Source organism: Anguilla rostrata, chromosome 12 (genome assembly GCF_018555375.3).
Source record: "Anguilla rostrata isolate EN2019 chromosome 12, ASM1855537v3, whole genome shotgun sequence".
Classification (NCBI taxonomy): Eukaryota; Metazoa; Chordata; class Actinopteri; order Anguilliformes; family Anguillidae; genus Anguilla; species Anguilla rostrata.
In genome coordinates, this window is record NC_057944.1 from 35,155,568 (window position 1) to 35,169,218 (window position 13,651).

Here is a 13,651-nt window from a genome sequence, read left to right on the forward strand (position 1 = left end):
TGGATACACACACAAAATGAACATATATAGAAGTGTACAAGGTTTTAAAAAAAAAAAAACCAAAAAAAAAAAAAACCAAAAAAAAAAAAACCTTGCAGCCATCGGAGCTAATTTACTAATAGCTCACTGGTAGCGTATTTGCATGTAAGACCGTTGGACGAGTGAGAAGTATAGATGCAAATCCCCCCCTCGGACTCAGGCAACCCTCTAGCTTATTACACTGGCTTGCTGGCTAACTGATAATTGCCTTAAAAATGAAAACTATTGCTTTTGCAACTGTATAATCTTTGCAGGAAACCCAAAGATTATGTGTGAAATGATAAATCCATTCTCTATCATTTGACATACAAAACCCACGTAATATTGTTTCATGACGTTCACATTTTGATGATACCCCTGCCTAAAACAACACTCTTCAAACCTGAAACAGTTGTCTACCTTCTTTAAAAGAATGTGCAAACAGCAACATGAAAGAACTTCTTTTTATTGCATAGGCGCATCAAATTGTTTGAATCCTTTGGGGTAAAATACTAAAACTTACACTCCAGAAAAGATATATTGATTCTTGGTTGTCAAGCTAATTTTTACAAAATGTGTATATTTGCAACTTAACATAAATACTAAGAAACATACAATCAGTCACACTACAGAAAGGGGGTGAGGGGGATAAACAAAATAAAAACAGATAAAAATTAGAAATACTTAGGCCTATTAATTACATATCGAATTGTACAAACCTATCCAGACATATGTTTGCCCCATTAATGTACTGTATGCTTCTGGGTCAAATAAAGTTTAGCCAGATAAGTACAATTGTAACAATGTAAAATGATAAAAATCGTATTTGTTGATCACAATCTTCGAAACAATAAGCACGAAACCATCCAGACCCACAGCGCACCTGTACAAAGTGTCATGAGTAAACCTTGGCTAACTATATAACTAGCTAGCTATGGCATGTCCTCAGCTCTGTAACGTTATTTGTTCTCCTCCGTGTGTCCATACATCTGTATCAGTGGTACGCGCTAACTAGGTTAACTAAAGTAGGTGAAACGCTAACATGTTAGGGTTAGCTAAAGTAACGATAGGCGATAAAGCTGTGCTTGAAAATCTTGTGCCGTTCGAAGCGGTGATTTTGGGAGATCCACCTGCGCATGCGTCCTACTAAACGAAGCACCACCTGCGCATGTGTCCTACCAAACGTCCTTCTCAGGTCGTCCATGAGTGACTGACCACAATTTGTCATGCATAGCTCACGGTGGCAGGCAGTCCTGCGCGCCGTGGGGAAAATATAACAATATTAATAATAATGCTAATAATAATCATCATAATCATAATAATTATAATGAATTTTACTTATGATATGCTTCTCATACACCCAAAACAATGGATGCAGACAATTTTTCAAACATAATGTTGTCATTTAAAAAATGTTTTTGGCGTAACACAGCTGAATTGCTTATTATTTCCACTATTAATGATTGATCCCATTTATTGTTATTTTTTTTTTTTACTAATTATTTGTATACTCTGCTATCCTCAAATTAAATTGTACTTGTTCACGAAATTAGGCAATATGGAATCACAGTCTGGTAACTAATCTTGTTTTCTCTACAAAAAAAAAAGATTCTGTATTGACAGAGTTACTGGAGTTAATGAGTTCCCCAGGTTGATCACCATGGCGCATGTACCGAAAACCCCAGAGCAAGATGTATAAAAGGAGAATCAATGTCCCCCTACTGTAAATATGAAACCAGGCTGAACAAATTGGAGGACACCTTTTTGCTCATTATCGGCTCAGGTGATTGTGGTGGGTAATTACTAAGCATTCTTCCTCTTTTGAGATGATAATATTTCTCAGGTTACCTTTTTTACACAGCAAAATTACAAGAAGCTGGTGTTATGAAGGAGATGGATTTCACCTTGGAGAAAGTTTAATAAATTGTGAAACTAGTTTTTCAAAAGTGCACGGACATAATTTCTCTGACACAGTTTACTTAGCCAATTTCCATGCCGTGATACAAATGGATAGTAATTGGCAGATATTGTTTGTTGGACATTAGACTTCACCTCATGCGGTGCCGACTATTTTATTTGCATGCTCAGTACTCGACCTGAAAAGCCAGTCTCCCTTTGGTAAATGGACTGCATTTATATAGCGCTTTTATTCAAAGCGCTTTACAATTGGTGCCTCTCGTTCACCAGAGCAGTTAGGGGTTAGGTGTCTTGCTCAGGGACACTTCGACACGCCCAGGGCGGGGATCGAACCGGCAACCCTCCGACTGCTATACAACCGCTCTTACCTCCTGACCTATGTCGCCCCGTACCTTTGTCTATGGAAAGAAAGCTTATTTAAATAAACTTCATGATAAATAATGTGATGGCAAATAATGATTTGTAGGATCCTACGTAGGTAATCATGTTCATGTAATCTTAAATGTTTTCAGAAATTAAAAAAGAAATCAACTGCATTAAATTGAATTGCGTTATTCAGTTGGTATGTTTTTCTTCACTTACAGGGCAAGAAAAACTAAAGTAAAGCAACAAAGAGAAGAAATCAGACCCTGAAATGAGCTCCCTGAATTCCACCCTCTCTCTAAATACTACTTTTGTGCATCCCCCATTCTTTTTCATCACTGGTTTGAATAACATGCCCTATGCCAAATACTACTATGTTTTCCTGGGCTTTGTTTTTGTGGTCTCTGTGTTGGGGAACTCATTTGTCATGTTTATTATATACACAGAGCGCAGTTTTCACACCCCAAAGTATTTGGCCATTTTTAATTTGGTCGTAGCTGACTTAGGTGAAAGCACTGCTCTTATTCCAAATTTAATTGCAATGTTTCTTTTTGATTCACAATACATCTCCTTTGACGCTTGCTTGGCCAACATGTTTTTTGTGTTTTTATTTGTCACTTTGCAGTCTCTCACTCTTACCGTTCTGGCCTTTGATAGATTGGTGGCAATATGCTCGCCACTGAGATACCATGCCATCATCACAATGCAAGCAATGGCTGTGATATTAACTGCGGTGTGGGCATATGATTCAGTATTACTGATTCTAATGGTGACTTTAATTACCAGGTTGTCTTTTTGTAAATCCATTGTGGTACAAAGCTACTTTTGTGATCATGGGTCCATATACACATTGGCATGCAATGACAATCTCGTAAATTCTATCGTGGCAAAACTTAACATGGTATTGCTCCTTTATTTACCTTTGATTTTGACTTTACTGTCATATGTGTTCATTGCTGACGTACTGTTTAAAATGGCTTCATGGGAAGGGAGACTTAAAGCCATTAAGACTTGTTCCGCACACCTAATGCTTGTGGCTGTATATTATCTTCCATTAATGGCCACCTACCTTTGTGAAATTGCTTTTACCATTAATCCTAATGCCAGGATCATGAATACATCATTTGCAAAGGCCATTACCCCCATGCTAAACCCAATCATTTATGTGCTGAACACTGAAGAGGTAAAGGAATTCTCAAAAAATATTTTCAAAAGGAAACAAAAAAAGAAATCAACACAAATATTAAAGTAGGTAGAGACAGAGGTTAGAAATTCCTTAACCTCTTTTGATCACAAAAGCATGTAGGGCAGTTTAAAGAATTGTGCCACTAATCAGATAAAGAGACAATGCTCAGTTGCAAAACATCCTACTGGATCAGCATTGTGTAAACCTTAGTTTCTCCATAATACAGTGTAATCATGTTTGTAATCATGTAATCATGCGTGTGATAGGCTTACTGCTGTAGTGCAAGCAGGATCATTTATGTACTGTTTTGTTGTGATTGTGTCTTGATCCTTCGGTATATAAGGAGAAAAATGTAAAGAAAAAATAATCCGTTTTCAGTCTGCTAATTGTTGGTTAATATATTTTATGGAACATTACGTTTCAAGTTTATAAAATTATTCTATACTTTCTATTAATTACTTTTAAAAAGGCTTAATTTTTAAAGTATGGTGAATTACAAATGTTGCTTCTATTTATATTCTTTGATTCTGTTCTCGTGTTGTTTAGGAATAATACACTTTGCTGCAAATTAATTTGCTTAACAAATCACTTATTAGTGATGTAACAAAATTAACTGCCAGCAGTAAGCACTTTTACAGTACAAATCTTAAACATCTGGAGACACGTTATATTTCACATGAGGGGAAGTATTTTCTCTGCGAATATTTTATTTAAAGTTGAAGTTCCAAATAAAAAGAGTATCGTTTGCAACAAAAACAGTGAAGGAAATTTAATATCAATAGGCTCCTAATTGGTAAAAGTGTGGAGACATGGCCAATAACATTCACCATTTTGTAGATAACCATTCCAAGGCAAAGAAAATGAGTCGATTGTTGCATGTTTACCTAGCAACACCCCAGTTAATTCATTCTACTGGAGCACTAATACAAAATAAAGCACATTTATATAAATAAATTACGGAAACTATGCAGACTACGCAGAAGTATAAATCAGGCTTTACTGTCATATCAAACATTAGTTGTTCTATAGCAAATGGTCCTGGTGATAGCTAACGAGCGTGCCCACGCAATTACTATATTGTTGCAGATTTAGTTCATTGGTTGTAGCCAGCTAGCTAAATAATATCACAGACTGGTGGGTAGGCTACACTGGTGGGTTCAATACAAATTAACGGTAATTTTTTTTTCAGTCAATTAGTCAGACCGGATATTATTGTCTGCTGGGGTTCACATTTGTACAGATAGCGTAATTAGAAAACCTGGGTTAGTTGGCCTAGTGCTTTGCCTGTGTTACCTTAGTTAACGTTAGCTAGCTCTCCAAATAGTTAAATGGGATGTTGCTAGCTAAACATAAGCTTTTAGACGCAGCCACTGGTTAGCTCTGTCTTGAATTATTCTGGCTTACTGGATACGTATGCACAAGCTAATAGCTTTCTCTAGAACTACAAAGGTGAGCAACAAAATCTAATTTAACGTTGGCTATTAGTTTTGAGAATCAATCAACCGCTATAACCTATTAGCCAGAGCCATCTGCTAAAGTGACCTCATATCAGCTGATCATCATCTGTGTGGCCTTTGAGGGCACTGGATTTGAACTAAATTTTTTAAATCCTTGGAAGAGAATTATTTGACGAACTGTCGCCCAGCTGGCTCTGCAAACATTGGGCTTCTAGGCGTTCGCATCTGTCCCTGAACAGCTCACATTATCTCCCAGGACCTGATTTTGCATGAAAATAACAGCCACAAACCCCAAAAAATTTGTAATCATAAAGTCACACATAGCTAGTTAGCTTGCTGCCAAGATAAGTTACCTCACTTACAATGTCTTGACTTTTGGCTAACGGTAGTTATGATGCCTAATCAATCGGTCAGTTTAGCTAGCTACATAGGTAAACACCTAACTATTATTTTTCAAAACATCCTCTCCGTGAACCCAGAATTGTAAATCCATCAAAAATGTTTACCTGCATGTTGCCCTTTAAACATTTAGGGCCATATTTACTAAGCAATGCATAAATTACCATCAGTGCCACAAAATTCTGCATTGCTGCATGTTTTCAATTTAGCGAGGTATTTACTAAGATGGTTATGTAAATGAACACCCGAGTTCATTTAAATGCACTGCTGACATTTAACATGTCTTGCGCATGGCAGGAAAGCATCATTTTTGTACAGCTCCATCTATGGTTAAGTCGGGTTTTGGACAGGTGTCAGGATCCATGGATGCAATGGATAGGCACTGTCACCTCTGTTAACACGTCTCAGTAAAACCTTTTACGCACAGTTTTAATATTTCAAGTTTAAATCCGTACCCAATAGTCAACCATTCTCTCAACTTCTCTAACAGGCAACGGCTCCCAAAGATGAAGAAATCATGTTTTAAAAAGATTTTCAAAGATGTCCTCCGTTTGTAAATGTAGGGGAGAGTCGCCATAAATATAACGCTTGGTAAATATAACACTGTCAATTACTTCATGTGCAATGTGGCTACTGTAGCCATTTCAGGTTTGTACATGTGCAATTCAGTCCTCTACCACCATTGAAACGGAGCAAAGTAATAACCTTTGTGGGACATATAAAAAAAAAAATAAAAATAAAAAAAACTCTCCTTTTGAGCGAGCTAAAATTACGGATGTAATTTTCAGGTATGAGACTTTATTTTTATTTGCAATAAATCAAATCGTACAGTATTTAAAAATGATATATCCTTTAAAAGTGTTTTTTACTAGGTCTGCATATGTTTACATTTCTCTTGTCACTAGAGGGCAACTGATAGAGATGGGGTCCTTTGCTTTGCATAAGGGTACATTGGCAGTGCATCATCTTGCATGTAACCTGAAATCTCACCATTTGAATCCAGTTCCACAATCACTAGTTTACTCTGCTACCTTGAGATTTCTTGTTCATTGACTTGCAGAAGACGGAATTTGACTCTGGTAATTAATTTTTTTTTTTTTTTTGTTTTCTGAATAAACAAAAATATCATCCTGATAGTTACTGTAGTTAATGAGTTCCCCAGATTCATTACCATGGCACATGTACAAAAAACCCCAGAGCAAGATGTATAAAAAGGGAGTCAGTCTTCCTCTACTGCAAATATGAAACCAGGTTGAACAAAGTGGAGAAAACCATTGACCTCATTCTCTGCCAAGGTGATTGTGGTGAGTACTTACTAAGCATTCTTCCCATTTTGAGATCATATCATTTGTCAGATTGCTGTCTTTCTTAATGGGATTGATAATTTGTTTTAGTAGATTCAAAAAACCAAAAATTGAACCTTACCTCACCTTTAACTTTGGAGATGTTTATCAAGATTGTGTTTTTTCCCCCAACGTATTTACATGAAAAATAAGCTCTGTACAAGCACTTAACTTATTATTTATACAGTTCAGCATAATGTATGTTGTGTTGTAGCCTTGTGTTGTGTTTGACTAAAGAAATCTTGGTTGAATAACTGGCAGTTTTTTTTGACTAAGAATCAATTAGTGTAAATTTTAAAAGATTCTTTTTGCCGTATTTAAAGACATGCACTCCTATTGTCTCTTCCTTTTGGCGTAGTCTGTTTGAGAACATGTATGATAGTTTACAATAGAGGGACAGCTCAAAAACTTAAAATACACCCAAGCGTTTGCAAGTAGCTGCGCTGATTCTCTCCGACTATCGAACTGAAAATATATTTGAGCGCTTGCAAAGTTTCTGCACTAATTCTCTCAGTGCTGACCTGTGATAACTAGTAGAATTGTGGAATTGACTGCATTATCTACATTCTACTCTATCTGTTTGACAGATTATCGGGCTGATTTAACTAATCTTAATAACAACGCAAATGCAATGTTATTAGGCATGGCTCCAGCACATTCATGTCCATTGTTAAAATAAAGTAATTGTTTCAAATGGCATATTATTGCACAAAGAATAATAACCCGTAATCATGGTGAGGTTATCTGTAATTATGTATAAAAATCTAAAAAGCTTATTGTGAGAATGAACCTGTTATAAATACAAACTTCTCTAGGAATAGAGAAGTTTACATTAAGTGCAGAGTGTGTGACCATTATATACGTAAAAATTAAAATATGTAGTTGGTTATAGAAAGAGTTATTAGTTCGGAGAAACTACTGGAAAATGTGAAATAAGTTTAAAAGTGCATGAAGACATAATGACAAGGTTTCTGATATGAATCATTGAATGAATGGATGATGAATGCTACATACACATATAATTGGCGGATAGTGTTAGGTCAGTGTTGCTATTGTTAGACTTTACTTCATGTCTTGTCAACTATGTTATTTGCATGCTCTGTACCACACTCTGTACCAAAGTCAGCTTTTCTTTGTCTATCGAGAAAGATTTTAAAGAACTGCTCGAGAAGTATTGTGATGATGATGATTTTCAGGATACTAGGTAGTTTCGTTCATAAAACCTTAAATGTCTTCAGAATTTAAAAATAACTTAACCGCATTAATTTTTTGTTACTTACAGGGCAAAGAAAAAACAAAAGAAAATCAACAAAGAGAAGAAATCAGTTAAAACTGCTATGAACTCCCTGAATTCCACCCTCTATCTAAATACAACTTTTGTGCGTCCCCCATTCTTTTTCATCACTGGTTTTCATAACATGCGCCATGCCAAATACTGTTATGTTTTCCTGTGCTTTGTTTTTGTGGTCTCTCTGTTGGCAAACTCCTTTGTCATGTTTATTATATACACAGAGCGCAGTTTTCACACCCCTAAGTATTTGGCCATTTTTAATTTGGTCGTAGCTGGCTTAGGCGAAAGCACTGCTCTCATTCCAAATGTAATTGCATTGTTTCTTTTTGATTCACAATACATCTCCTTTGACGCTTGCTTGGCCAACATGTTTTTTGTGTTTTTATTTGCCAGTTTACAGTCTCTCACTCTTACCCTTATGGCCTATGATAGATTGGTGGCAATATGCTTGCCACTGAGATACCATGCCGTCATCACAATGCAAGCGATGGCAGTGATATTAACAGTGGTGTGGGCATATGATTCAGTCTTACTGATTTTAATGGTGTCTTTGATTACCAGGTTGTCCTTTTGTAAATCCATTGTGGTAAAAAGCTACTTTTGTCAACTATATAGTTTGGCATGCAATGACAATTTTATCAATCATGTGATATCAAGACTTAATGTGACATTATTTGTTTATATACCCTTTATTTTGATTGTACTGTCTTATATTTTTATTGCTGGTGCTGTGTTTAAAATAGCTTCATGGGAAGGGCGATTTAAAGCCATTAAGACTTGTTCTGCACACCTAATGCTGGTGTCTTTACATTACCTTCCAGTAATAGGCACGCGCATTATGTCACTAACTTCAACCCTTAAATCTGATGCAAGTATAATGATTTTGTCAATTGTAAAGGCCATTACCCCCATGATGAACCCAATCATTTACGTGCTGAACACAGAAGAGGTTAGGGTATTCTCTAAAAAACTTCTAAAAAACAAAAAAAAACTGCAACAGAAATAAAAAAAAAACTAAAAAATGGAACTAATTCATATTACAAGACTTTTGCTTTTACCTGTATCACAAACTGCAGTCTGTGAAACCAGAGGTGGCGGCAGCAGTTACAATTCCTCTAGCCTCTATGGTTGCAAATGTTAAGAAATTCTCAAAATATAATTTTCAAAACCAAGAATCGTCAGTTTTTAGTCTGCTAAGGGACATTAGGCAGGATTACTTTATGGGAGGAACACAAATGGAATGTGCTCAATTTTAAAAAGACCTGGGAGCAATGTTTGATCAAAGCTTTTCAAGTTTTAGGCACAGTGTGCTGTAGCAATAAAAAAAGGCAAACAGGATGCCACAATATAGCCAAACGTATTGAGTATAAATCCAAGGAAGTTATACTTATTTTATGTAATACATTTGCTAGACCACACTTGGAGTATTGTATGCAGTTCTGGGGACCATACTACAAGAAAGATATAGAGACTCTGGAAAAGGTTCCTAAGAAGAGCAACAAAACTGATTCCTAACAGTGTACGTAAACTTTTGACCCAGTGAAAATCTGATATAGTACATGAAAGCTGAAATAAATCTGTCTCTTACCTATTATTTTGAAATGACCTCTTATGGAAATAAAGTACATACCCTAATAGACTTAATACATGAAATGTATGGTAACATGAAAAGTGTAGAGTTGTGAAAAATTGAGATTGAATGTCTTAGCCTAGGTGAATGTAAACTTTTGGTCTCAACTGTATAGGTGGTCACTGCATGACAGAGGAGGAAGAAACAGAAATGCACTTTCTCCTCCATTCTGAGAATTTTGCCTTCCTGTGGGAAACATTCCAAGATCACATCATAAATATATTGCCTGAATTTGCTACCTAAACCCTGAAAAAACATTTAAAAACAAACTCTCAACGCATTTCAGCATCAAGCTTTTTTTTTGTTTGACTCCCTGATGAAAGCTTGATGCTAAAATTTTATTTATTTATTTATTTTTTGTTTATTATTTTATTTGCATGCTCAGTACTCGACCTAAAAAGCCAGCCTCCCTTTGGTAAATGGACTGCATTTATATAGCGCTTTACAATTGGTGCCTCTCATTCACCAGAGCAGTTAGGGGTTAGGTGTCTTGCTCAGGGACACTTCGACACGCCCAGGGCGGGGATCGAACTGGCAATCCTCCGACTGCTATACAACCGCTCTTACCTCCTGAGCTATGTCGCCCCGTACCTTTGTCTATGGAATGAAAGCATATTAAAATAAACTTCATGATAAATAATGTGACGGCAAATAATGATTTGTAGGATCCTACGTAGGTAATCATGTTCATGTAATCTTAAATGTTTTCAGAAATTAAAAAAGAAATCAACTGCATTAAATTTAATTGCGTTATTCAGCTGATATGTTTTTCTTTACTTACAGGGCAAGAAAAACTAAAGTAAAGCAACAAAGAGAAGAAATCAGACCCTGAAATGACCTCCCTGAATTCCACCCTCTATCTAAATACAACTTTTGTGCGTCCCCCGTTTTTTTTCATCAATGGTTTGGATAACATGCCCCATGCCAAATACTACTATGTTTTCCTGTGCTTTGTTTTTGTGGTCTCTGTGTTGGGGAACTCATTTGTCATGTTTATTATATACACAGAGGGCAGATTTCACACCCCAAAGTATATGGCCATTTTTAATTTGCTTATAGCTGACTTGGGTGAAAGCACTGCTCTTATTCCAAATGTAATTGCAATGTTTCTTTTTGATTCACAATACACCTCCTTTGACGCTTGCTTGGCAAACATGTATTTTGTGCCTTTATTTGCCTGTTTACAGTCTCTAACTCTTACTGTTCTGGCCTATGATAGATTGGTGGCAATATGCTTGCCATTGAGATACCACGCCATCATCACAATGCAAGCAATGGTTGTGATGTTAACAGTGGTGTGGGCATATGATTCAGTTTTAATGATTTTAATGGTGACTTTCATTACCAGATTGTCCTTTTGTAAATCTATTGTGGTACAAAGCTACTTTTGTGATCATGGGCCCATATACAAATTGGCATGCAATGACAATTTTATTAATCAGGTGATATCAAGAGTTCACGCGGTATTATTGCTGTATTTACCCTTTATTTTGACTGTAATCTCATATGTATTTATTGCTGGTGTACTGTCTAAAATAGCTTCATCAGAAGGGCGATTTAAAGCCATTAAGACTTGTTCTGCACACCTAATGCTAGTGGCTTTATATTATCTTCCAATAATGGGAACCCAGATTGCTGGACTAACTTCAACCCTTCAGCCTAATGGCAGGATAATTAATTTGTCCATTGCAAATTCCATTACCCCCATGATGAACCCAATCATTTATGTGCTGAACACAGAAGAGATTAAGGAATTCTCAAAAAAACTTTTCAAAAGAAAAAAAAAAAACTGCAACAGAATTAAACAATCAAAATAAAGGAACAGATTTATATTAAGAGACGGCTGCTTTTTACCGTATCACAAACTGCAGTCCAGAGAGTCCAGATCCAGAGGGGGAAACAGTGGTAAAAATTCCTTAGCCTCTTTTGAACACAGAAAATGTTAAATGTTAAAATGTTATTTTGTGGAACCTTACGTTTCAGGGTCAAAGAAGAGCAACAAAATTGATTCCTAACAAAGTGTATGTAAACTTTTGACCCAGGGAAAATCTTATATAGTACATAAAAGCTGAAATAAATCTGTATCTTAGCTGTTATTTATAAATTACCTCTTATGGAAATAAAGTAGATAACCTAATTGATGTAACACAGGAAATGTATGGTTACATGTAGAGTGTAGAGTTGTGAAAAATTGAGTTTGAATGTCTTCAGCCTAGGTGAATGTAAACTTTTGGCCTCAACTGTATGTGGTCACTGCATAACTGGGGAGGTAGAAACAGAAATGCACTTTTTCCTCCATTGCGAGAAATTATCCTTCCTGTGAGAAATATTTCAAGATCAAATCATAAATATATTCCCTGAATTTGCCAGTTTACCAAGGAGTGGTCCCAAATAGATCACATGGGCATGTTGGAAAAGAAGCATGCTTCATAAAGGTGCAAAAGCTGTATATTGCTTATACAAAATTGCCTGCAATTGTCAGTACATTGTACAAAACACAAGAGCATGAATTAGGATCTTTGAGAGGTTTGACTTTCAAGCAATCTGCCCAGTAGTGTGTACATGCTGTTTTAAATACGGTAGACATATACAGGGCTGTAGCAGTTGTCAAAGATCTGTGCCGATGCCCCTTGATGGAGAGCAGGGTGATGTTAACATTAGGGCCGATCAATTTCATTTCCTGTCTTTTGAGGATTTCAGCAAATGCAAACATTTCACGTAAAACATCGTTTTTTTGTGATTAATAAAAATACATGGCTACCCAGAGAGCAGCGTATATGTGGTCACTGCATAACACAGGAGGTTGACATAGAAATGCACTTTTTCCTCCATGGCAAGAAATTTTCCTGCCCGTGGGAAACATTCTAAGATCAAATTATAAAAATATACCTAAACCCTGAAGAAACATTTATAATTGCCATGGGTGAGAAAATAACTGCCCCAACTGTGGCAAGATACGTTATGATACGTCAGATAGCAAGGCAGTCTGAGTAACTATAAACTATCCCTACATTTCACTATTGTTAAATGTAAAATGTTAACTCTTGCTCATTCATGTATATCAAATCTTTGGCTTCAACAATATTGTTTCATTACTTCAATGCAAAAAAGTTGTTTGAATTTAATTGACCTTACCATGGAAATCACCCAATTAAGGAAAATGAATAGTTGGTTAAAATTTTGTCAGTATCTATGGAAGGAGCATACTCTGCTAAATTCATTAAACGCTCCTGACCTGACAGAGGCTGAGCACCCACAGTTTGGCCATCACTGCTGTGTAAAAACATGTATATTCAGAACACAGAAGTGATCTATAGAGGAATATTTTGGACAAAATTAAATAAATAAATACATCATGAAATGTGGGCATAAATAATTAATGTGGCACGAAAGGTATTTATTTATTTATTTATTTATTTGTTTGTTTATTTCAATGAGGCTACGTGCGAAATGAAATAAGGATTGAAATTAAAACCGTCACTTTTATTTATTTCAATGACACTATGTCACAATGATGCGTAGTTGAAATAAATAAATAATAAAATAAATAAATACGTACATTTCTGAATGAATAATATCCCTGTAAACCATTTTTATTGTAGAATGGCAAATTTTGTAGCTTACAAAAGGTTGATCTAACAGTATGAAAGAAATGAAATTTAGGATACAAGCTCAAACATTCATTTTTACGTATATTTTTCACTTTATTCAGATGAGTGGTAGTTGAGATGCCTACAGATAGAGATGGGGTCCTTTCCCTTGCTCATGGGTGTAATTAAGGTACATCATTTTTTATTTAACCTGTATTTAACCAGAATAACGTACTCTGCTTTCCTGATATTACTTGTTCATTAAAAGATCACGGATCAGATTTGGGTAACTAAGCTTGTTTTCTTTTGTTTAATAAACAAAAACACTGTCCTGATAAAGCTAATGAGTTCCCCAGGTTCATTTCCATGGCAATCACACAGAAAACTGCAGAACAAGATGTATAAAAGGAGAGTGAATGTTCCTGTGCTATAAATATGCAACCAGGCTGAACAAACT

At 35.9% G+C, this 13,651-nt stretch overlaps 5 protein-coding genes across 5 annotated transcripts in view; 3 read left to right on the top strand and 2 right to left on the bottom strand.

Annotated features, from left to right (window-relative positions):
• The window catches only part of LOC135236186 (olfactory receptor 52E8-like), a 126,073-nt gene that overhangs the window by 40,547 nt on the left and 71,875 nt on the right, over window positions 1-13,651 (bottom strand). The gene's annotated exons all lie outside the window — the stretch shown is intronic.
• Window positions 1-13,651, bottom strand: part of LOC135236188 (olfactory receptor 52E8-like) — a 121,212-nt gene that overhangs the window by 35,673 nt on the left and 71,888 nt on the right. The gene's annotated exons all lie outside the window — the stretch shown is intronic.
• LOC135236726 (olfactory receptor 52E8-like) lies at window positions 2,152-3,550 on the top strand. Its single transcript, XM_064303222.1, has one exon. The coding sequence runs from the start codon at window positions 2,570-2,572 to the stop codon at window positions 3,548-3,550; it is 981 nt and encodes a 326-aa protein (XP_064159292.1). The 5' UTR covers window positions 2,152-2,569.
• On the top strand, window positions 6,533-8,980 carry LOC135236680 (olfactory receptor 52E4-like). The gene is made up of 2 exons (XM_064303165.1): window positions 6,533-6,644; window positions 7,966-8,980. Exon 2 carries the CDS (start codon window positions 8,021-8,023, stop codon window positions 8,978-8,980), a length of 960 nt encoding a protein of 319 aa, XP_064159235.1. The 5' UTR covers window positions 6,533-6,644; window positions 7,966-8,020.
• On the top strand, window positions 10,399-11,741 carry LOC135236112 (olfactory receptor 1E16-like). Its single transcript, XM_064302301.1, has one exon. The coding sequence runs from the start codon at window positions 10,438-10,440 to the stop codon at window positions 11,419-11,421; it is 984 nt and encodes a 327-aa protein (XP_064158371.1). The 5' UTR covers window positions 10,399-10,437; the 3' UTR covers window positions 11,422-11,741.